Source organism: Salvia hispanica, chromosome 3 (genome assembly GCF_023119035.1).
Source record: "Salvia hispanica cultivar TCC Black 2014 chromosome 3, UniMelb_Shisp_WGS_1.0, whole genome shotgun sequence".
Lineage (NCBI taxonomy): Eukaryota > Viridiplantae > Streptophyta > Magnoliopsida > Lamiales > Lamiaceae > Salvia > Salvia hispanica.
The window spans coordinates 30,206,840-30,231,968 of NC_062967.1; the positions used below are offsets into that span (position 1 = coordinate 30,206,840).

General features: G+C 36.1%; 4 protein-coding genes and 1 long non-coding RNA gene across 9 annotated transcripts; 4 read left to right on the forward strand and 1 right to left on the reverse strand.

Moving 5' to 3' along the window:
- The first annotated feature begins 618 nt into the window (after positions 1–618).
- On the forward strand, positions 619–4,741 carry LOC125213004 (protein SGT1 homolog). The gene is made up of 10 exons (XM_048113339.1): positions 619–899; positions 1,612–1,681; positions 2,020–2,144; positions 2,542–2,674; positions 3,097–3,193; positions 3,286–3,351; positions 3,780–3,918; positions 4,028–4,107; positions 4,189–4,293; positions 4,392–4,741. The coding sequence occupies exons 1-10, from the start codon at positions 737–739 to the stop codon at positions 4,497–4,499; spliced, it is 1,086 nt and encodes a 361-aa protein (XP_047969296.1). The 5' UTR covers positions 619–736; the 3' UTR covers positions 4,500–4,741.
- LOC125213005 lies at positions 4,476–12,180 on the reverse strand. Its single transcript, XR_007174807.1, has 2 exons — positions 12,066–12,180; positions 4,476–4,625 (listed from the first exon to the last, which is right to left on the reverse strand). It is a non-coding gene; the product is annotated as an uncharacterized LOC125213005 (long non-coding RNA).
- On the forward strand, positions 5,302–10,268 carry LOC125213002 (putative pentatricopeptide repeat-containing protein At3g49142). 5 transcript variants are annotated; one of them, XM_048113335.1, is made up of 4 exons: positions 5,302–8,126; positions 8,207–8,275; positions 9,882–9,951; positions 10,258–10,268. In XM_048113335.1, exon 1 carries the CDS (start codon positions 5,381–5,383, stop codon positions 7,337–7,339), a length of 1,959 nt encoding a protein of 652 aa, XP_047969292.1. In that variant the 5' UTR covers positions 5,302–5,380; the 3' UTR covers positions 7,340–8,126; positions 8,207–8,275; positions 9,882–9,951; positions 10,258–10,268. The 5 variants fall into 5 exon arrangements, with proteins under 5 accessions (XP_047969292.1, XP_047969294.1, XP_047969290.1 ...); XM_048113337.1 differs by lacking the exon at positions 10,258–10,268 and having other exon boundaries at positions 5,302–7,463; positions 7,555–8,126; positions 8,207–8,325; XM_048113333.1 differs by lacking the exon at positions 10,258–10,268 and having other exon boundaries at positions 8,207–8,325.
- A 1,356-nt stretch (positions 12,181–13,536) lies between the features above and the next one.
- Positions 13,537–16,817, forward strand: LOC125212216 (trafficking protein particle complex subunit 1-like). Its single transcript, XM_048112318.1, has 4 exons — positions 13,537–13,931; positions 14,036–14,150; positions 15,490–15,608; positions 16,527–16,817. Exons 1-4 carry the CDS (start codon positions 13,708–13,710, stop codon positions 16,576–16,578), a joined length of 510 nt encoding a protein of 169 aa, XP_047968275.1. The 5' UTR covers positions 13,537–13,707; the 3' UTR covers positions 16,579–16,817.
- Positions 16,818–23,168: 6,351 nt separating this feature from the next.
- On the forward strand, positions 23,169–24,718 carry LOC125216221 (chalcone 4'-O-glucosyltransferase-like). The gene has a single exon (XM_048117879.1). It carries the CDS (start codon positions 23,208–23,210, stop codon positions 24,549–24,551), a length of 1,344 nt encoding a protein of 447 aa, XP_047973836.1. The 5' UTR covers positions 23,169–23,207; the 3' UTR covers positions 24,552–24,718.
- Positions 24,719–25,129: the final 411 nt, after the last annotated feature.

The window sequence follows — 25,129 nt, forward strand, 5'->3', positions numbered from 1 at the left end:
TATAAAATGGATTCATAATTTATTCATTAAGTTCAAATCTCATAATTTATTCCCTTAGTTTTGGAACATTACGTTGAATAAAACATTTATGAATAAATCTCCCATTTCTCTAATATTCTACTTCTTTAGGTATATATTTTAATTTTAAATCATATCTTCCACATTTATATATATTCCATAATTAAGCTACCACATCCTTATTTAAGATGTAAGGGCAAAAAGGTAGATGTAAAAAAGTGTAGATTTAATTAAAAATATAATATAGTATAAGATTACAATTTTAACCTCATTATGACACTATGGCTTGGAGACATTATGTCTCTAAAACATTTTTCTTCTCAAAATGCATGACTTATTATCATGTTGACCAGATTTTTTGTAATTTTAAAATTATTAATATATGGACCGTATAACCTTATAAATTACCAAAAATACAAATGCTAATGTATCAACTAAATATGGAATAAATTTATTTTCATAATCTGATATGGTAAATAGATCTAGAACCTTCTTATGTTACATTCAAAAGTCAATAAAAACATTGCCAAATACAAGTAGGAATATAAAAATACCCAAAAAATTTGCCCCTAATATAAATACCCCCATAATCAATCATAGATTTCTCTCCATCTTTCCTTCGCCTTTCCTCAGCTTTTCAATTTCAAGTCTCCTCCATTCCTTTGAATCCAACGCACGCAATCCCTCGGCGCGATTCAGCTATCGAATCCGAGCTTCAATGGCGTCTGCGGATCTGGAGAAGAAGGCCAAGGAAGCGTTCATCGATGATCACTTTGAACTGGCAGCTGACCTCTACTCTCAGGCGATTTCTTTGAGCCCTAACAGCGCTGACCTCTTCGTCGACCGCGCTCAGGCCAATATCAAGCTCCAAAACTTCACCGGTAAGGGATTTCGTGCTCTTATTGCGGAAGGTTGCTTGTTATATCTGGGAATTAGATTGTTGTTTTGTTACTGGAGTTCGGTTATGCGTTGATTTGTATATTTGATCGTAATTAGTTGGTTATTGAACGATTTTTGCGCCATCGGCAGTTTGGATTGTTGTATTGGTGTTCTGTGGTGAATTCTGAGTTGTTTGTTCAAGACTCCTTTTTTTATTTATGTGTAGGCTTGCAGATTGAACTAGAGCAGTTTCTGTTTGTTTTTTTTCGCTTAGTGACTTGTATTGATGAAATTTACTGTATGTCGTGAGATCCGTAGATTTGATGTTTGAAGGTTGCTGTTCTTTTTTTAAAGTTTATACTGGTTTTTATCCGGGAAATATATATCACTTGTGTTGTGGTTCAGTTATTGAACTTCGGTGATGAATTGATTTGAATATTTGATCCTAATTAATTGGTTATTGAATGACCGGAAGTTCGGCATTGATGTGTTGTTTGTTCTGACCAAGTTGTTTGTTTAAGGCTTTAAGCCACACATTTTTTATCTGTACTCATGCAGATTGAAATAGATCAGTTTCTATTTATTTTTTTCACCGAATCACTTTTTTTGATTGATCTTTGATGTTTTGAAAAATTAGGGTCTCCAAATTTTGAATTTTTTTGGGAATTTTAGCTGATTGTTTTAATACTTATCATGGTACTATTTGATGAGCAGAGGCTGTTGCTGATGCAAACAAAGCAATCGAGTTGGATCCTTCAATTGCGAAAGCATATCTGCGTAAAGGGTAAGTTTTTATTAGGTTTGAAGGATGTTGTTATGATCTGAAACTCAAAGTAAGTTATGGCCACGTGTGAATGATATTCTGCTCCTATTTGCAATCAACTGTCAAGTTTCATATGGGTTACGTGGCAAGTTTTGAATATCAAGTCATAAGAATAAATACCTGATCTCACATTAAACAAAATATACTTGCTATGATGTTAGCCTTAATTATTTGATATTGCATCTTGATTATTCTCTGTTGGATAAATGTCATAACCGAAAAAAAAACTTACTTTAGTTTTATGTACAGAACTAAATTTAGTTTCTTATCACGAGATTGTGTGTATGTTCTGTTTATAGTGTTGCATGCATCAAGCTTGAGGAGTACCAGACTGCCAAGACAGCACTGGAAAATGGTGCAACTTTGGCACCTGCAGATTCCAGGTTTACTAAATTGATCGAAGAATGTAATCAGCGTATCGCAGGTTAGTTGATAGCCTAACTATGTTTCCTACTTTTCTTCAGTGTAATCTTTTGTCTTGTATGACACATTCGTCAGTTTTTCTATTTCTGAAATTGTATTTGGATAGAATTTGAATTTAATTTCTAGAATGTCTGGCTATGTAAGTGCATAACATTGTTTAACCATTTGTACATTTTGCACGTGTCTTAAATATAGTTATGCAATATGTTGGTGCCAGAGGTTGTGGTTGAAAGGTTCTCTAAATGTCATTCATGTGAAATGCCTATGATACGTGATAAATTGATTTGATCAGGCATTTGCTTATTCATAGAATTACAAGAACTGTACTGATTATGTTAAAAGGTTTTCTTTTCATTTTTTGTTCTCCATGTTGATGTAATTTTCTCTTTGTATTTCAGAGGAAGCTCAAGAATTGCCTACACAACTGGCTGAAAAACCTTCAACAGGTGTGGTTACTCCAAATAATTTGCCACCAGCAGTTGAGTTACCCAGCCAAGAAAAAGCAGCATCGAATACTAGGCTGAAATACAGGTTAGTTTGAGTGGTAGATTTGTTGCTGATTGGTCTATGATTTACTGAATTCACAGAAGTTTATTTGAATTGGTTAATATCTTTGGGCCATGACTAGTTGTTTTGACTTTGTAACTATGTATGTGAGATCCATTCATCCGTTTCTTCGATATCTAAGAAATACTGTTAACAGCTCCTAATCACGGGTTGATGGTCACATGGTAGCCCCTAAATGACTATTGAAGGGACTATACGAATAAGAGTGGAACCATGTTTTTTAGGAACAGAACTATTCTTTATCATTATTCAAACAAAATATATACGACGAGCGAATCACTTCTCCTGTTAGATTTCTTGACAGCCATTAGATTAGTTCTTTTTCATTTGGTTTGCGAATATATTGCATAACTTCTATAATTTTTTTGGTTATTCTTGTTTCGCAGGCATGAATTCTATCAGAAACCAGAGGAAGTTGTCGTAACAATATTTGCAAAGCGTATACCAGCAAACTGTGTTGTGGTTGATTTTGGAGAACAAATTGTAAGTTGTTATTTTAATTTCTTGTTCCTTGATCAAATGATACCAACTTCCGCACAAGTACCAACGTTTCTTTCTCATTTGCTAATATTCAGCTTAGTGTTACCATTGAGGTGCCTGGTGAAGAGGCATATCATTTTCAACCTCGGTTATTTGGAAAGGTAATTCATTATATCTACACTCATTGCTTACTTCTGTTGAGAGAGTATATTGATTCCTCACTTCCTTATAAGCAGGATGAAAATTAAACATTTCATTGCTTTTGCATAAAATCAGGTACTTGTATGAGTATTGTGAAGAAAATTTCCTTGTGATGTTTGATCGATAATTTCTTCTTTTAATTAGAATTCGTCGTTGATAATCCCTTTTCTTTCTGTATTATTGTGCTCCATTAAATCCGGGGTGCATATTTTCTACAGCTCTATTTCATAATTAGGTCAATGCATAGTGCTTTCTGTTACCCTTTTCACTGCAATTCTATAGTGATCATCTCTCCGTGAAAAGCAGAAAGTGACTGAAATTTTATGGACTCTTTTAAGTTTGATTTGCTAATGCTAGTGTTGAAATCATTACACCCTTTGATAAACAGATTGTTCCCTCAAAGAGTAGATATGAAGTCATGTCTACCAAAATCGAGATCAGACTTGCCAAGGCAGACGCTGTGCACTGGACATGCCTTGAATTTAAGAGGGACGTTGCTGTAGTCCAGAAAGTGAATGTGCCAACTGGTAAGCATTCTTTCTGGAAACGCTGAACATTCCATTTAGAGCTAATTACGTTAATACATGATTTGTGATGCTATGACATAATATACACCACCTTCTTTTGGTTCGACAGGCAATGAGAAACCCACATATCCCTCCTCAAAACCAAAAAGAGTAGATTGGGATAAACTCGAAGCTCAAGTGAAAAAGGAGGTTGGTGTTATCGGCATCCCCTTTTAGGCATGAAATAACCCGAGTCTCTCAGCCCCATAACTGACAAATTTTCTGCATCAGGAAAAGGACGAAAAGCTCGATGGTGATGCAGCACTGAACAAGTTTTTCAGAGACATATACAAGGATGCAGATGAAGACACAAGAAGGGCCATGCAGAAATCATTCGTAAGAACGCAAATTTTAACTAATAATAATGAGTTTTATACAGCATGCTGTATTACTTGGATCACCAATGACGTTTTTCATCTGGTCCTCGTTTACAGGTAGAGTCGAATGGGACGGTGCTATCAACCAACTGGAAAGAGGTTGGCTCGAAAAAGGTCGAAGGAAGCGCGCCCGACGGCATGGAGCTGAAGAAATGGGAACATTGAATTGGCTTTGTTTACTCCCACAATATTTTTGATTATTTGCCTGAGTTGCATTTGATGTGAAGTTGTCCATATTTTCTGTTTAGCCTTGTCCAAAACTAGACTCTTTAGTTTTAGCTTGTGTTCAACCTAACACTTCCATTATTTCTAGCTTTTCTTTCTTTATTTGGACTATTTGATGATTATGTTTTGTAAGAGGATTAATAATGGTTTCTAATTTATTTCCTTATCGTGGTTACTTAGAAGTTAAGCTTGTTGGGTACAGTTTAATGTTTAAATATTACTCCTATTATATGTATGTTGCAATAGCTAGTTGGCTTGAATTCCAACTAGAAGTGAGTACTTTTATATTCGCTTATGGAAATTAAGAAAGTGATTAATGATGGTGAACCAAAAAAAATGGTGGCAACAATGAAAAAACATCAACAAGAAGCAACACTTGGCAGTTGACACACACTTTATTAAATTCTTACTCACGTTCTCCTGTATAACTGATATAAAAAAGTGAAAGACTAACATTTCGATAACTTTTCCACTACCTTCTTTCACATTCTTTTAAACTCTATGCCGAGTCAAAATGAGACTATAAAAATTATAGACAAAGAAGTACTATTAAAGTTCTAATTTATATATTAACATAATACTAATAAATTACTGTAATATAATACAAGAAATTAATACATACATGTAAAGCAAAATTTGAATAATCGAAGATTTTTTTCTTAAAATCTTAAGAAATAATAAAAGATAAATATAAAAATGTTAAGAAATCAGTCCATCTCCTCCGGTGGCAACATGATGAAAACTGAATTCATTCTTTGATGGATTTTTTTTCACCAATTATGTATAGTGTCTTCTAACACGGCAGTCTTAGTGAATCAGTGATGAAAACCGTTAGACAATTTTCCCGCCAAATTATAACCACCGCAGAAGCTTCACTAGACAAGCACCCCGACCTCAACACACTGCAAAAGCTCCACGCCCGCATCATCTCCGACCCCAATTTATGCTCCCACACCTCCCTCGCCATCAAGCTGATGCGCGCCTACGCCGCCTGCCGCAGACCCGATTCCACCCGCAAGGTGTTCGACAAAATTCCCGAGAGAAACAGCGTCATTTGCAACGTCATGATCCGGAGCTACGTCAACAATCATATGTACCGAGATGCGATCCTCATGTACAAAATCACGCTGGCTTCGGGCGTTTCCCCCGATCACTACACGTTCCCCTGCGTTCTCAAAGCTTGCTCGGCCTCGGATGATTTCCGTTTTGGGGTGCAGATGCATTCTCCCGCCGTGAAGAAGGGCCTTGATTTGAATCTTTTTACGGGTAACGGCCTTGTTGCGATGTACGGGAAATGTGGGAATTTGGTGGAGGCGAGGCGGGTTTTTGATGGGATGCCGTTTAGGGATATTGTGTCCTGGAACTCTTTGGTGGCGGGATATGCGCAGAATGGGAGATTCGATGAAGCGTTGGAGGTGTGCGAAGAAATGGAGATGTTAGGTGTGCATCACGATTCCGGGACTATGGCTAGTCTGTCTCCGGCTGTGACTGATACCAGTGTCGAAAATGTCATGTTTGTGAAGAGAATATTCGTGAACATGAATTCGAAGGAGTTAGTGGCGTGGAACGTGATGATTTCGATTTATACGAATAATTCCATGTCTGATGAGGCAGTTGAGCTTTACACGGAGATGGAGGCACGAGGGATAGAAGCTGATTCGATCACTATCGCTAGTGTGCTTCCGTCTTGTGGCGATCTCTCTGCTCTGTCGCTGGGGAAGAGAATCCACGGATTCGTTAAATTGAAGAGGATGCAACCTAATTTATCCGTGGAGAACGCGTTGATTGATATGTATGCGAAGTGTGGGTGCTTAGTCGAAGCGAGGAGAGTGTTCGACGAAATGAGAATCAAGGATGTTGTTTCTTGGACTTCAATGATGTCTGCCTATGGCAGGAGTGGGAAAGGCCATGAAGCTGTTGAGTTATTCTCGAAAATGCAGGATTTAGGTATCATCCCGGATTCCATAGCGTTCGTTTCGATTCTCTCAGCTTGCAGCCACGCGGGATTACTAGCAGAGGGACGCGATTATTACAGAATGATGACAGAGAGGTACAATATATCTCCAAGAGTTGAACACTTTACTTGTATGGTTGATCTGCTTGGCCGTGCTGGTCTCGTTGATGAGGCGTATTCTCGGATTAAGGAAATGCCGGTAGAGCCCAACGATAGGGTGTGGGGAGCTCTACTGAATGCTTGCCATGTCTATAACAACATGGATATCGGGGTTATTGCAGCTGATCGTTTATTCGAATTGGCTCCTAATCAATCCGGCTACTATGTCCTGTTATCGAACATATACGCCAAGGCCAGGAGATGGAGCGATGTAACTCTGGTTCGAAGGATCATGAAGGACAGAGGATTGAAGAAAGTACCCGGTGTGAGCAATGTGGAGCTTCATGATCAAGTCCACACGTTCCTTGCTGGTGATCGATCGCACCACCAGTTGAAGGAGATATACGAGGAGTTGGAGGTCTTGGTGGCGAAAATGAAGGAATCAGGTTATGTTCCCAGAACAGAGACGGCCCTGCACGATGTGGAGGAGGAGGATAAGGAGAACCATTTGGCGGTGCATAGCGAGAAGTTGGCAATTGTGTTTATGCTCATCAATAGCAGGCCGGGGACGCCAATCAGGGTTACGAAGAATATACGTGTCTGTGAGGATTGCCACGACGCAATCAAGCTGATATCGAAGATCACTGAGCGACAGATCACGGTGAGGGACACGAACCGGTATCACCATTTTGAGAATGGCGTTTGCTCCTGTGGTGATTACTGGTGAATAAGTGAAGAAGAGAAGAGAAGAGAAGAGAAGAGAAGAAAAGGATAATGTTGTCATCGACTAAACAAAATGAAGACATTGTATTAATTGCCCTCATTTACTCATCTGTTTGTTATTGAACTAAGTTAAGTTGTTTTGGCGTTTTAATATGCCATGATTTTTCAGTTATGTTTTGGGGGTGATTCTTGTTAATTTGGTATTTTTTTATTTGATAGGTCTGCCTACTATTGTGGCAAGAAATACAATGATGGATGCGAGAACTGATTCAGTGATGCTTCCTTTGGTAGCTAGAAACGTCCAAACTTATGATGCTGCATAAGATGCCTCCGTTTCTGAGGGTGCCGATTTTCTTATTGTTACTCTGAAAGGAGGTGCTTCTCCTGAGGAGCTCGTAAGCTCCATATCAGGGAGCATAAAAATTCCAATTTTTATCATGTTTGATTCTCCTAAAGATGAAATGTCGCTGCATTCGCCAAACTCAGGAGCTAGTGGTGTAGTTGTTTCAGTGGATGAATTGAAATTGTTGGGAGAAGATGGATCGAGTAAGTTATCTCACAGTGAGTATGCATCAAATGCAAAAGTAGACGACATAGGACAAAGCTTTGAAAATATCAAAACTATAGGCACACAGAATGGTTTTTATGGGAAAAAGATGATTGGTGATTTTATGAGATTGGAAGAGAGAGAAGAACAGTTACTAGACAAGGAGCTAACGATTTTGATTGAAGCTACTAGTGTTATCGAAAGAGCTGCACCACTAGTGATCCTTCATTGCTAACAACCTTTGGTAGTTATGATCGATCATATTCCATTATGCTGATTGTCTTTAGGCTACAACTAACATAACCTTTAAATCAAAAATGTCAGATGGGGGATATCTCACTTCTCAAAGATGCTGTTTCTCAACTTGACCAGCCATTTTCTATGGTTATAGTGGTAATTGTGTGCTGAACTTCAACCAATTCTGATTCTACGGATATACTTGGGTATCAGCTCTAAAATTCACAATGCATTTTTTGTTATTAGTTAGAAGTTAGTTCAACTAGCCTCAAGCCATTATATGCTTGTGAGAAAAATTTATCTGGTGAAAAATAGATTTGGTCCACATATTCTTTTCATATGTTCTTAATTCTTCCCATTGCTTGATCGAAAAACTTTTAGAGCTTATGTGTTGGTAGTCTTATATTTAACCATTTGTTGGAGTTCTATTCCTTTATGAAGTATTTTTGTCCTTCTGTTAGGGTTGAACATTATTGGCTTTCATACTTTTTACCCTTTCTTCACTTTGTTTTGTTCCCTTTGTTAGATAATCAAATCTCTGAACATTATTACCATTGTTTGCTTGGTTTGCGGATTCCTAAGTATCTAATGTTTTGTTCTGCATTTTGGTGCTTGAAGAAACATCTAATCTGGAGCAAACAATCACACTCTGTATAAACAAAGGACTAATGTGAAATTGCTTGCAAAACGGGATTCATTTAACCCAATCTTTATGTTGAAGACTAAGTGCGAGTGTAAATGAAAAATATCGCCCTTATAATTTTATTTTGGCTTTTTCTTCAATTTGCAACTCTGCAAGTTGATAAAGTCTTTGGTACATCAGATATAGATTCTATTTTTGTTTTCCAGTTGTTTTATGCCTATTTGATTGACTGTAGATATATCCAGTGGCATAATATTTTGTTGTTGACTGCTGCATGATCATCTTCTTTTGCGATTTAGGGGTGTAACAAAATACATGAGCTTGGCTTATTTGTTGGGGCTGACTGCTGGAATTGGGGATAATCTTATTGCAAAAAAAGAGAAATGAGAAATAAAGGTGGTATTATAGTTATAAAATTTATGTTTTGTGTGAATATTGCATCTTAAATTGGGTATAGATTGTTTTTCTCTACCAATCAATCCTTTTTTTTGAGCCAAATTTGAGTTTAATCAACTTTTAAACAAGTAAGTTATTTACATAAAACCTATAATTTTCATTTAACACTAAGCTAATTTATGAAACATGTATTTATGACTAACAAAAATATTAAAGTTATCACAATAATAGTTTCATGTCATGAGCTTGCTCATGGGATAATGAACCAGATCTTATATTGGAAGGAGCTTTTGACAAATAAGTGGTATTTTTTCATTTTCCATCTAAAGTAGAATTAACTTTAAGTAGGAAGACTTCTAAGCTTTATTGTTGATACTCGCAAGATTTCTATTTTCCTTTTTTTTTTAATCTATTCAGTTATTGAACTTCAGTGATGAATTGGTTTGAATATTTGATCCTAATTAATTGGTTATTGAATGACCGGAAGTTCGGCATTGATATGTTGTTTGTTCTGACCAAGTTGTTTGTTTAAGGCTTTAAGCCACTCATTTTTTATGTATACACATGCAGATTGAAATAGATCAGTTTCTATTTATTTTTTCACCGAATCACTTATGTTGATTGATCTTTGATGTTTTGAAAATTAGGGTCTCCAACTTTTGATTTTTTGGGGAATTTTAGCTGCTTGTTGTAATACTTATCATGGTACTATTTGATGAGCAGAGGCTGTTGCTGATGCAAACAAAGCAATCGAGTTGGATCCTTCAATTGCGAAAGCATATCTGCGTAAAGGGTATTCTGCTCCTATTCGCAATCAACTGTCAAGTGTCATCTGGTTTACATGGCAAGTTTTAAAATATCAAAGTCCTAAGAAAATAAGAATAGTTATGGTCTGCTTGGAATATAGACTAAAAACCTGATCTCACATTGACCAAAATATACTTGTTATGATGTTAGCCTTAATTATTTGATCTTGCATCTTGATTATTGTCTGTTGGATAAATGTCATAACTGAAAACAAAGGCTTACTACTTTAGTTTCATGTACAGAACTACATTCAGTTTCTTACCATTAGATTTTGTGCATGTTCTGTATATAGTGTTGCATGCATCAAGCTTGAGGAGCTGGAAAATGGTGCAACTTTGGCACCTGCAGATTCCAGGTTTACTAAATTGATCGAGGAATGTGATCAGCGTATTGCAGGTTAGTTGAAAGCCTAACTATGCTTCCTAGTTCCTACTTCTCTTCAGTGTAATTTTTTATGTCTTGTATGACACATTCATCAGTTTTTCTATTCCTGAAATTGTACCTGATAAAATTTGAATTTAATTTCTAGAATGTCTGGCTATGTGAAAGCATATTTTTGTTTAACTATTTGTACATTTTGCATGTGTCTTAACTATAGTTATGCAATATGTTTGTGCCAGAGGTTGTGGTCGAATGGCTCTGTATATGTCATTCATGTGAAATGCATATGATATGTGTCAAATTGATTTGGTTAGGCATTTGCTTATTCATAGAATAACAAGTACTATACTGAAATATGTTCAAAGGTTTTCTGTTCATTTTTTTGGTCTCCATGTGGATCTAATTTTCTTTTTTATTCCAGAGGAAGCTCACGAATTGCCTACACAACTGGCTGAAAAACCTTCAACAGGTGTGGTTACTCCAAATAATTTGCCACCAGCAGTTGAGTTGTCCAGTCAAGAAAAAGCAGCATCGATTACTAGGCTGAAATACAGGTTAGCATGAGTGGTAGATTTGTTGCTGATTGGACTATGATTTACAAAGTTCACAGAAGTTCATTGAATTGGTTAATATTTTGGGGCCATGGCTAGTTGTTTTGACTTTGTGACTATGTATGTGCATTCATCCGTTTATTTGATATCTAAGAAATACGGTTAATAGCTGCTAATCATGGGTTGATGATCACATGGTAGCCCCTTAATGACTATGGAAGGGACTATATGAATAAGAGTGGAACCATGTTTATTAGGAGCATAACTATTCTTTATCACTATTCAAACAAAATATTTACGACGAATCACTTCACCTGTTAGATTTCTTGACAGCCATCAGATGCACTATTCAAATTCTTAGTTCTGTTTCATTTAGTCTGCGAAGATATTGCACAACTTCTATAATTTTTTAGTGTTTTTCTGGTTTCTCTTGTTTCACAGGCATGAATTCTATCAGAATCAGAGGAAGTTGTCGTAACAATATCTGCAAAGCGTATACCAGCAAACTGTGTTGTGGTTGACTATGGAGAACAAATTGTAAGTTGTTATTTTAATTTCTTGTTCCTTGTCAAACGATACTAACTTCTGCACAAGTACTAACGATTCTTTTGGTTCAACAGGCAATGAGAAACTCACATATCCCTCCTCCAAACCGAAAAGAGTAGATTGGGATACACTCGAAGCTCAAGTTAAAAAGGAGGTTGGTGTTCTTGGCTTCCCTTTTTAGGCATGAAATAACCAGAGTCTCAGCCCCATAACTGACAAATTTTCTGCATCAGGAAAAGGACGAAAAGCTCGATGGTGATGCAGCACTGAACAAGTTTTTCAGAGACATATACAAGGATGCAGATGAAGACACAAGGGCCATGCAGAAATCATTCGCAAGAACACAAATTTTAACTAATAATAATGAGTTTAATACAACATGCCGTAGTACTTGGATCACTAGTGACATTTTTCATCTGGTCCTCATTTACAGGTAGAGTCGAATGGGACGGTGCTATCCACCAACTGGAAAGAGGTTGGTACGAAAAAGGTCGAAGGAAGCGCGCCTGACGGCATGGAGCTGAAGAAATGGGAACACTGAATTGGCTTTGTTTACTCCCACAATATTTTTTATTATTTGCCTGAGTTGCATTTCTTGTGAAGTTTTTAGCTTGTGTTCAACCTAACACTTCCATTATTTCTAGCTTTTCTTTCTTTATTTGGACTATTTGATGATTATGTTTTGTAAGAGGATTAATAATGGTTTCTAATTTATTTCCTTATCGTGGTTACTTAGAAGTTAAGCTTGTTGGGTACAATTTAATGTTTAAACATTACTCATATTATCTTGCAATAGCAAGTTAAGCTTGAATTCCAACTAGAAATGAGCACTTTTATATTTGGGTATGGAAATTAAGGAAGTGATTAATGAAGATGGCTTTTCACAAAATGTGGTGAATAAAAAAAAATGGTGGCAACAAAGAAAAAACACCATCAACAAGAAACAGTTGACACACTAAGAATCAGCAAAATAAATAACCTAAAAAGGGAACACATGATTTAACTTGAATGGCATTCTCTCTGTTGCGCGGTAGTGGAGATATTTCTTTTAAGCATACGATTTTAAAAAAATTGTGTTAAGTGAGTTGAGTAGAAAGAATAAAGTAAGAAATAGAAAAGGTGTAGAGATGAAGTAAGAATAAAATAAAAAGAGAATAAAATAAGTTAGAACAAAGATATTGACTTTTATTAAAAAAAAAATAACTTCACTACTATAAGACAGAAGCAAAACCGCATAAAAAAACAAAAAGAATAGAACCGTTGTCTTTGTTGTGTGGGAGTTGCTTGAGCCCATTTCTGTCTTTTGGGGGGGTTCAGGGCCGGGGCGAGTCAGCAAGAATGTGAGATTGTGTGGTCGTAGGTGAGTGTGCGTCAGGACTCAAGAGGAGCTGAATGCATGACCTATACTAAGGACTGCTAGGCCGAGGTGATATGGGGTTTGATACTTCTCCATATACTAATATACTCAGAATTATTTTTTCTAAAAAAAATATTCCTATTTTTTTATTTAAAAATGTCTACCGAAAATAGTCATATTTTTTTAACCTCTTTTAATATGTCTATTAAAAATAGCTCACATTTTTTCATTTTCTTTTCTGTTTTACTCATTGTGTTTTGAAATTTATATTTTATATTGTGCATAAACTTAATTAGTTGGAGTAGGGGATAATTACGCCTGACATATAAAATATTTCACCAATATTTTAAGTACAATATATTTTAAGTTAACAAATATCATACAAAAAGTTTGATTAGTGTTTCACATTAGTACATTCAGTTTAAAAATCACTAACATCATTACTTTTTCTTATTTTTCATTCTTTTCGACTCTAAAGTTAAATGTGAATTTGCTTGATAAAATGCCCACATGGCAATGCATAAAGTATTATTTAGAGAAATAATATCATGTTTTTTAGGTATAATTTTGGAGAAAAATAAGAAAAAGTAATAGTGTGAGTGATTTTAGATGAAATGTACTATTACTAATTCGTAAGGCTATGATATCTGTTAGTTTAAAACATTTTGTATTGAAATATTGGTGAAATATTTGTATGTAAATTGTAATTACCCGTTGAAGTAGTAGGTGTACTGCCAATATTTAGAAATAGAAATTACGGCAACAATAAAAGCGAAAAAGCAGATCAACAGGAGCTTGAACAGTCGAACAAAATTCCGGTGTGAAATCCTCACCGATCGCGTAAATTTCTGCTGAAAAATCCATCTAATCGATCAACCGCTGAGTCTAGATTTGATCTCCAAACAAAATGCAGTTCTTCGGCGGCACAGAAATCAGCCCATCTCCTCCGGTGCCGACCGCATCCGGCAACAACGGCAACATGATGTACATATTCAACAGAAACGGAGTCTGCCTTCTCTACAGGGAATGGAATCGGCCGCTCAAAACTCTCAGCCCTCAGCAAGATCACAAGCTCATGTTTGGACTCCTCTTTTCCCTCAAATCGTTGACTGCAAAGATGGATCCCACCAGGTGTTCGACGTTATTCCCCTTAGAAACCGCTTATCTTCCCTTTGCTGCAAAATTGGCTCTTTTAATTAGGATTTCTGTTGTTTGTGTGTTTTTTTTGGGGACAGTGCTGAAAAGGGGAATCTTGGGGTACCTCAGCTACCGGGGCAAGGTTGTTCTTTCCACAGCTTCCGAACGAATACGTATAAACTGAGTTTCATGGAGAGTCCTTCTGGGATTAAGGTACTACTTGATGTTATTGCCTAGTTCTCGTATGATAAGTTTGAGAAGCCGCCATTAGCGGGGCAATTTGGGGGTCAATTACACTATTCATACAAAATGTTTTACCGTTGTTTCATGTTGGTATGAAAGTTTTAAGTTTCATAAATGACGTTTCATTTTGGAGTAATACATTTTGTCATGTGTTTAGACGCTGTTAGTTCTTTGCATACGTGAGGTGCAAAAGGTTTCATCATTGTTTCATGTTTTGTATCCCACTTAGGCAAAAAGTTATGTCGTCTAAACATAGATGATAGAAATATGTATCTCGAATGAAACTTTTTGTATGATTTATGCAAACTTTGGACTTTTTGTAGCAATATGGAAGAACCATGAAACATTTTGTATAAATAGTGTAATTACCTCAACATTTTGTTCTTGAGGGATGGAGTGGTTACAACTTGATGCAAAGAACACAATATGTATTTGCTTTGATGTAGAATTGCTAGTATATGATGTGTAATTTCTTTGAACTGCCTCCTAGTCTTTGGTATCGATGTGTTTTATATGTAGGAAATAAACGCAGAAGTAATCACGAATATAACAAGACAAACACATGAATTGTTTCTCAGTTCGATATTATGTGTATCTATGTGTAGGAATGATACCAAGCCAATAGTTTTACTATAATTTTTGGCTGCAAGTTACAATAAGAGATCATCTCTATGTATATAGGCAATATAGAGAGCATTGCTCCTAGTCACAATAAGAAACATATCATAGTTAAGATAGGAAATGTATTGGGCCTAAAATACACCAATCTCCATATCTGAACTTTTTAATCCCATTTATTGTCTGAGTGAGTGAGTGCAATTTAAGAGTTCAATGATCAGGATGGATGATTTAAGTTCCTAATCTGCTCACTGGTAACTTTCAGTTAAATTGATTCACCAAGCTGGACTATGATCTAGGTTTGGAACTTTGGATAGAGAAATCTAGTACTACAAGATTATGTTCGTATACATGCCAATCACATCTAATCAGCCAAAGAAACTAGAGCTATGAATTTAGTCTACCGCAAGAGTAGTTGGTTTTCGAGATTAGATTGTTCATGGTTTGTTAAACATAGAAGTATGTTTTCCAATATGGCTGCACACTAGTGAGCTTTTAAATTTCATTTTTCCTCGATATTTAATCTAATATGGAACTCTTTTTATGGTTTAATATAAAACAACTTTAGTGCATACAGATTTGTAATACAAGATTGTTTTGCCATTTGTTCTTCATTTCTCTTGTCTTTTAATTCACAGTTGTAAATATATTATCACGGTCTTGTGAGTTAAATAGTCTGTTTTCTATGCAGCTAATTCTAGTCACTCACCCGAGAACGGGCGATCTGAGGGATTCCTTGAAGTACATTTATAATTTGTACGTTGAGTATGTTGTCAAGAATCCATTATATACTCCAGGAACTCCCATAAGGTGAGTGTTAATTTTCAGTGATCTGCCGTAAAACTTGATGATGAATTATTACAAAAATTCTGATTGTACCTATATCGAATTATCACTTTAACATTTTGGCTGTTTACTTCTCTAAATGCACTCTAGTAGTGATCCAGAAACCGCAGTAAGTTTCTAGACATCATTGAGCAGTAAATTATGCTTCTTTTGAATACAAAAGTTCTTAATCAAGTCTCTATGTAAACATGGATTTGAACAAGTAAATTATGTCTTCTTGTTGTTATGGATTTGTTCAATCTAGTTTGTTTGCTACTTTTATTCGGGCTTACTTTGGATGAGGAAATAATGATGGTTTTTCAAGCTTATGACATTAATCATCATGTAAGATTAATGTCATGTTTTCTGCTACGGGGCCGTTTTCATGTTTACTTGTGATTAAAAGCCATGTCTAATCTTATCTCTTGTTCGGTTGCATTTTTTTCCAAAAGCTCGGCCCGTGAAAATATGTCTTGGCTCGTCTCTACAATGCCAAGAATGCATTGCATCCCATGATTAATCATCTCACCTCCACTCCTATGACTAATTAAATCCTATACAAAACTTATTTTGACTCATCCTGATCTTGTCTAACGAATTGAATGTCACCGTGCTAATAGCATAGCGTAAGCTATAAAAATTCACTATCAGCATTTGGAATTGGGTGAAAGAGTTATTAGGCTTTCTAACATCTATACTTGAGCTCAGTCGAGCGCTCACTTGGTTTCCACTCTTCTTTGACTCATTATACCTTTGAAAGCTGTTGTGATTAGTTGATACCAATTTCATATGTGTTGCCTTGTTTTGCTGTTTCACAGAACTTTCTATTTAACTGAGTGATACGTTTGAAATCTGTTGTGATTTGACGATAATAATTTCATATGCAATGCGTTGTTTGTGCAGATCTGAGCTATTTAACAAAACTGTTGATCAGTATGTCCGAGGCCTCGGCTGATGATATGGTAGCTTACCGCCTCAGCTCTCGATAGCTGATGAGTTTCGATGCTATTGCGATGTGCTTGCAGGAACTGAACTTGCTGCTATGCTGTGTAAGAAACCGAGTTATGTTTCTGTGTTGGCAGATTAATTTCTTGTTTTTGGTCATAGATACAACTTGTATTCATATATTTCATGAATTTGATCATTTGCTTCTCTGATTCTATGTTCTATAACGCTGCTGATATTTTTCTTTTATTTTCTTCTTTATTTTGGGAAGTCGATTTCCATTAATGGTGGTTTGTTTGAAAGTTAGGAAAAGGAGGAAATTCACAACCTGAAAAAAGAAAGAATAAAATTAAGGACAAACTAAGCCTGGTTTGATTGGTATGATAGCCATAGATAGTCCCTCCTATCCATCCTTTTCTCGTTGTTTGATTGCCATGATACCACTATCTCTAAGCCCGTCTAGGCCCCGTGGACTATCCACAAATTTGTGAATACACTATACCGCTCAACTGTTGCCCCTTTCACTTTCTCTCTCTCTCCCACTTTTACTCACTTTCTCTGCAACTCTTCTCTCACCGACTTACCCCCACCAGATTTCTCAACCGCCTCTCTCCTCTCCCTCTCTACGGTACCGGTGGTTCATTCACTTTGGGCGATCACATTCGTTGAAATCTAGAATTAACATCTCCATGGCTGCCGTCACACAACCGAAACTTGGCAAAATGTCGTTACAATCATGGAAATAATTGCACATTTGCATCTCCGCGGTTGCCGCGACCATGAATCCGTGTATGCCAGCGTCGAGAAGCCGCTCATCTCGCGCAGTCAGTTGCGCTGCTCGAGTTCCTCCATAGCCTCGCCAGAATCGTTAGTTCTCCATTCACCTCCACTCGTGGAGGTGACCGGAATCACAAGCGAGGTAGGGCTGATCTACTAAGCGCTGCTGTATCTGAAGGAATCAGGTGACAAATTCAGCATCAGAATACTGAATAGGTGGACAAATTCGGTAATTTTTGTTGATCTTCAAAGCGCATTCTATTGAAAGATTTGTTCGGTGTTTACATTGTAGTTTTGGACTTGGGCTTCTCTTCTCATTGATTGAAGTCTATGTTATTTCTTCAAAATCAGTCTGTTTTTTTTTCTCAAATTTTCAATGGAAATTTTAATTTGTTCACCTTTTCTTGAGACATTTTGATTATGATTTGGTCTTTACTTACAATTTTGATTATCGTTAATAATTTTGTTGATAGCATCATCGTTAACATCCATTTACTTTAACTTAATCATAAAATATAGATACAAAGAGTAGTGATATAGGGCAAGTGCCTATTAAAGGCATAACTAGAGAATAAATATTAGCCACAAGATCAAGAAATCAAGGGCTGATATAAACCTATGTGATTTTTGAAAATGGAGGAGAAATCAGTTCACTATATTAAACATTTACTTCACTATAAGAAGGCGGGGGTATAATGGACATTTCACAAATGAAATTAGGTTAATCTCTCATTTACGTAATTCATCTCCCCGCCATCACTCCTCTTCCCGGCTTCTCGAAGTACCCAATTCAATCGAATTCGAGATCGAATCACCATCCCCGTGAATCGCACAACCGATTCCTTTTTCCGCATTTGCTTTGCTTCTCAACTCACTTCCAATCCAATCCAATTACTAAGTCTAATTCAGCCGATCCGAATGTTTACAATCGAAATGAAAATTAGTAATCAGCAATAACACTCCTTTGAATCGGTGTTCCGATTCAGTAGAAGTAAAATATTTTGAAATTGAAGTGTAGAGAGAGAACGCGATAGATTAGGACAATTTGTAGTGTGGATTTCAGTGCTAACAATAAAGAAGATCAAATTTATTTTTCTGGTACTTCCTTTGGAATAGATTACTATTCGTAAGACTTTTTACTAGATTTAGAAAAGCTTACCGCAATATTAAAGAGAGAAAACGTGCTTAGAGTGAAGTATTCCATGGTTAGAATGAAGTGTTTGTGATGCATGCTTAGAGTGATCTATTTTTTCATCTCAGTGAAGTAAAACGTGCTTACAGTGAAGTGTTTGTGATCCAAGCTATTAGTGACCATTTTTTCATTTCAGTGAAGTAAAACATGCTTAGAGTGAAGTATTCCATGGTTAGAGTGAAGTGTTTGTGATGCATGTTATTAGTGATCAGTTTTTTTCATTTCAATGAAGTAAAATCTGCTTAGAGTGAAGTATTCCATGCTTAGAGCAAAGTGTTGGTGATCTATGCTTATAGTGCACTATTTTTTCATTTCAGTGAAGTAAAATGTGCTTAAAGTGAAGTATTCCATGCTTAGAGTGAAGTGTTTGTGATCCATGCTTATAGTGCACTGTTTTTTCATCTCAGTGAAGTAAAAACGTTCTTAGAGTGAAGTATTCTAAGGTTAGAGTGAAGTATTATGATGCATGATGGTGCCTTTATTATGCTTATAGTGAAGTATATTGTGTTTATAGTGAAGTATAATATCCTTATAGTGAAGTATATACAGTGAATTGTTTTTGACTATATATTTAATTTCATATTAATCCTTTTTAGTTTCTATAAATAATAACATGTTAATTTTTTGAAAGCTGTTGACATACTTAAAGAAAGACGAAGAGAAAGATCCAGTGCAGTGAAAGCAGAGGCTAAGATGATGATTGGAAGCTTGGCGTTAATGAAGGCGAATATCATACCAATTTGATATTTTTAGCATGTTTCGTTTATTTCACTGTAAACCCTATTCGGTTCATTTAAATTCAATAGTATGTTTGTAACTAACATGTATTTTTATATAAAATTTTTAACTATTTAGTTCATAGCTATTTTTTCACAAATGAAATACTTATGCTTCTAAACAATATACTGTTCACAAATGAGCTACAACGAAATAAGTATGCTGAACAAAAAAAAAAGTTTTCAACGAAACATAACTCATTAACAGTGAACTAAAACCATTAGAAAGTGAACTAGATACATGTAAGAAGTGAACTAAATATATGTAAGAAATTAGGAACGAATTCGAACTTGAGCTGAGCACAAAAAAAAATCTGCTACAAAACAAATCCCTTATAGTAAACTAAAAACAAGTAAAAAGTGAACTAAACATTATTTACAATGTGCTACATACACAACCAGTGGTCATATTGTCAAGGACCTTCTTAATAACAACTTTGATTCCCAAATCTTGGCCTGTTACAATCAATTTGGGAGCCGCACCCATATATTTCACAAATTGGTTCAATAACCATGAAAAGAAGTCAGTATTTTCCTTGGGCAGAAGTCCAACAGCAAATGTCACGGGAAAACCGTGATTATTCTTGCCCATAAACGGAGCAAACATCATACAAAACCTACATATTAAAATCATCATATAAGTACACTATAACGAAACTTTAATTCACTGTAAGTGATATAAACTTCACTATAAGGCAGGTCACCACTATAAAGTGTATGCTCATTTTTACTTCACTATATGTTATATAAACTTCACTATTTGACATGTTTACTTCACTCTATGGTATACTTCACAATATGATTCATTATAAGCATTGTATGCATTACTATAAGCATAATATAATTCACTATAAAGATAATATATTTCATTGTAAGCATATATCATAGTTCACTATATGCACAATATACATCACAATGTTCTCAATATACTTCACTGATTCACTATAATATCTTTCACTGTAAGCATATATCCTAGTTCACTATATGCACTACAAGACATGCAGAATATACTTTAGTGTAAGCATATACTAGTTCACTATATGCTCAACATACATCACTATATGTTCAATACTTCACTATATGAAATATTCACATCACTGTAAGCGATAAATCAATGTTGTATAAAAAAGTCATGTTATACTTCACTGTTCGTTGCATATACTTCACTATATGAAACATTCACATTACTGTAAGCGATAAATCAATGTTGTATAAAAAGGTCATGTTATACTTCACTGTTCGTTACATATACTTCACTATATGAAATATTTACTTCACTATGAGCAATAAATACACCACTCCAACATAATATGAGTAATATTAGAACTAATCATGTTGAGCAATTCACAAAACACGTACACTTTAATTTAAAGCATATATACATCACGTTAACCACTAAATACCTCACTCTAATGTCTTTTCACATCACACACTCTAATATGTTGAGAACAAACACAGAGACTTCAGCTTCGTCAATTTAACTTATAATAATTGATAATTACCTCTAGATCAGTTTCTCCTTGCTCTTCCGACAAAGAGTAATCATAATCGAAATAATCCTCCAATGATCGTATCAGAATTGAATCCATATGATTAGGAATTCGGATGTCGCTGATCAATCACACTGGAGGAATGAATCGTGGCTATTCAATCGCAATGGAGGAATGAATCGTGATTAATGAATCAGAATATATCGTGCTGGGGGAACAAATCGTCGATGATCAGTTGCGTTGGACGATTCACGATGAAGACGATCGGAAATCTGAAATAAAACAAGATGAATAATTTAGGAATCACACAATTTACGATGAAGAACAAATCAAGACGATTCACGATGAAGAACAAATTTTGAATTTGGAAGAAATCGCGCTTTGAATTTGGGAGAAATCACGTTGAGTTTGAGATATTGAATTCACGTTGATATATTGAATTCCGAAAATACCCTTGGGCTATTATTTTTAACAAAAAACCTGAAAATTTGTTTAACCTATAAGATTAAATTGGAGTAACAAGATGTGTGGCTGAGATTTATTCTCTAGTTATACACTTAAAATTAGTTAGACCTTGATCACTCCTCTAGATACACATTTACATACAAATATCTTCAAGTAACAAGGACAATTTTTGTCATTTTACATCTTATCTATAAATCACTATCCTGTCAATCAAACAACATCATAAAATACTATTATCTGACACTATCTTATTTTCGGCCCGAAAATACTCCCTACGTCCCATTTAAGATGACAAGTTTTCCTTTTTAGTTTGTCCCAACTAAGATGCCACATTTCCTTTTCTGGAAACTTTTTCTCTATTAATATACTCAACCACTTTTCCCACCCCTATTAAAATATTTATCTTTCTTTTTGTCTCTATTTTAATACTTCCACCCATCTCTCTCCAATTAAACACATTAACCAATAACTTCTAAAATCTCGTACCGGCTAAGGAATGTGTCATCTTAGCCGGAACGGAAAGAGTAATTATGATAACTATCTTGCTAATGCTCTCAATAGAAGTATTGATAAAACAATTGAAGTTTAACATAAAACCCTAGATATTGATGAATTTTTTATGAAATAAAATGTAGCTTTCAAGTTTCTAGTTTGCTTCTGATAGCTCAATAAATATAACAGCAAACTATTTGTGAGTGATTGGGATGATTGTCGTTTAAAATTTAAATCGTAATATTGTGATGACCTTTTCTCAGTCTCATGACTTTTTAAATTCAAGTAAAACATTACTATACTTCTCAAAATCTTTACCATTATTCTATAATGTTTTAGTTTAAAACTATTAATAAGTACGTCCCGGATAATTCGACTCATTTTGACTGGGCACAAATTTTATGAAATATAATAAAAAGTGAGTTGAAAAAGTTAATAGGATGTGATTCTATTTTTATATATTAATTTTATAATAAAATGTGAGTATCAAATTTGTGACAACCAAACGACATCATCATATTCTCAGTTTTAATTGACGTCGATTTATTTGAAACAATGTGATTTTGTTACCAAGTCATTTTGACTAGTACTCCATGTGATACTTACAAAATTAAAATAGTACTATGATAGTATATTTTTATTTAAAAGTTGTAAGAATAACAAGTTAATTGAAATGGCAACGATGCATTAATAATTTAATACTAGTAGTATATTTTTGTCAGATGATTAATATAATTTCTTAAAACAATAACTAAAGGTATAATTGTTACATCACTTTAGTGAAACATTGATATCATATTCATAAAGAGGAATTTCTTACCGCAACTGGTGAGCATATATCTCACCAGTTTCTTTGAATTTTTCTTCTTGAGAACAGAAGTAAAATAGGGTGCAAATTTAGTATTATTATAACTAAGTTTAAGTTTAATTAAATTATAATAATATCATAGATTTTGAACCCGTCTTCGGCTAAATCCAACTAATTTTGCTTGATCGAGTTTGCAGATTAAGATCAATAGTCTCTCAAACCTCAAGGTCATCATAGTTCCGCACTGTCAACTGCGCTACGATCCGTTGGTTCTACAACTAATTTTTAATGTTTTAATCAAAATTCACATCAACTTACCGACAATAAATAACAGAGAATGGAGACTAGAATAATTAATCAGTCAAAGATCTTGGATTCAAGTCAATTTGACATTTACTTTTTCATACGAGGTCACTTCACATAATTAGCAGAAAACACGTGGACCAAAATCATAATCACGCATTACGTCTATATCAACAAAGAGTATGTTTCATTAAAAATTTGGAATTATTACAAAAAACTTAAGTTTTATATAATTATAAAAATCAATAGTACTACAATATTATTATTTTACTTCTTTCACCCCATTTTCTATATATACATACTCGTACATAGAAAAGGTTGAAAATAACAACAGAAATGGAAGAGACGATAGTGCTTTACTCCACACCAGAACACCTCAATTCCCTCACATGTCTCGCTCTCTTCATCGCTAAACACCACCCTTCTATCTCCGTCGCCGTCCTCTCCACCGACGCGCCTCCCATCCCCGCTGCTTCTTCCGTCACCTTCCTCCGCCTCCCCTCCCCCGATCTCCCCGCCAAATTCACCCCAGTCGAGCTCTTCTTCGAAACCCCTCGCCTCAACAACCCCAATTTTCGACAAGCCCTAGCTCAAATCTCGCTGAAATCAAACATCAGAGCTGTCGTTCTCGACTTCTTCTGCAACTACGCGTTTGAAATTTGCGAGAGTTTAAGCATTCCGGTTTACTTCTGCAACACCACCGGCGCGTCCGCCCTCTGCGCTTTGATGTACTGGCCGCAATTTCACGACAAAACCGGTGGGAAATTGGGGGATTCGGTAGAGATCCCCGGCTGCCCGGTGATTCCGGCGGCGGATCTGCCGGAGATGCTGCATTTCCCTCAGAGTCGTAGTTACAAACACTTGATGGACACGGCGAAGAATATTGAGAAATCGGCCGGAGTCATCGTCAACACTTTCGCCGCGCTCGAGGTGAGGGCGCTTGAAGCGCTGAGGAACAATCTCTGCACGACGAATCCGCCGATCTACGCGATCGGGCCGTTGATTGATGTGAGAATTAGAAACGACGCCGTTGACGAATGCCTCCGGTGGCTCGATTCGCAGCCGAGTAAGAGCGTGATTTTCCTCTGCTTCGGGAGAAGAGGCGCGTTTTCGGGGGAGCAATTGAGGGAGATCGCAATCGGATTGGAGAATTCCGGCTACAGATTCGTGTGGGCGGTGCGGAGCTCCGGATCGGGATCGGAGGAGCTGGAATCTGTGCTGCCGGAGGGTTTCGTGGAGAGGACGGGAGAAAGGGGGAGAGTGCTCAAGTCATGGGCGCCGCAGACGGCGGTGCTGAGTCACGGCTCGGTGGGGGGGTTCGTGACGCACTGCGGGCAGAGCTCGGTGCTCGAGGCGGTGTCGTTTGGCGTGCCGATGATCGGGTGGCCGTTGTACGCGGAGCAGAGGATGAACCGGGTTGTCATGGTGGAGGAAATGAAGGTGGCGGTGGCGGTGGAGTTAGGGCAGGAGGGGTTCGTGGCGGCGGGGGAGGTAGAGGAGAGGGTTCGGGAGCTGATGGAGTCGAGGAGGGGGGAGGAGATCGGGCGGAGGGTGGAGGAATTGAGAGCTGCGGCGGCAGCCGCGGGGAGGGAGGGTGGATCGGCGGTGGTGGCGTTGGACGAGTTTATAACGGCGGTCCAGGGTGCACGTGAGTTGCATGAGAATAAGGGCTCGGTGTAAAAGCACTCTATGCGTGACCGACGTGCATAATATGCTCACGGCTTGCATGAGTAATGTTTTTTTTTTGTAATTAATGTATAAATATATTGATAAAATAATTAGCAATAAATAAATAATGTAAAAGTTACGAAACAAAATTTTGTATTAAGTCTTTCTCGTCGCAAAACTCTCTCCTATAATAGACATAATTAAATTTACTTAGGTATGGATACTCTCAAGTAGGAGTAGTAATAAATTGATAAGATATCAATTGGGTCAGCCCATTAAATTGCAGGTTAACGTAGTTGCGGGTTTAAAAATTTGAAAGATAGGTCTAAACATTTAGGTATCGGGCTAGCCCACATAATTATCGGAATAAAAGTTAAATATTATAATAAATCTATGTAATTTTTGATAAATTTCTTCTAGTAAAATTAATCTCATTTTACTAACAATATTTTAATAATTAATCTTTATGTTTTACATATCGTAACAATTTTATATTAAAATTACAAGAATTAATTACAAGAATTTTACAAAGGTTCTTTAACAATGCTTTAATGCGTAAGTATTACATAGATAGAGTCGTAGTATGATTA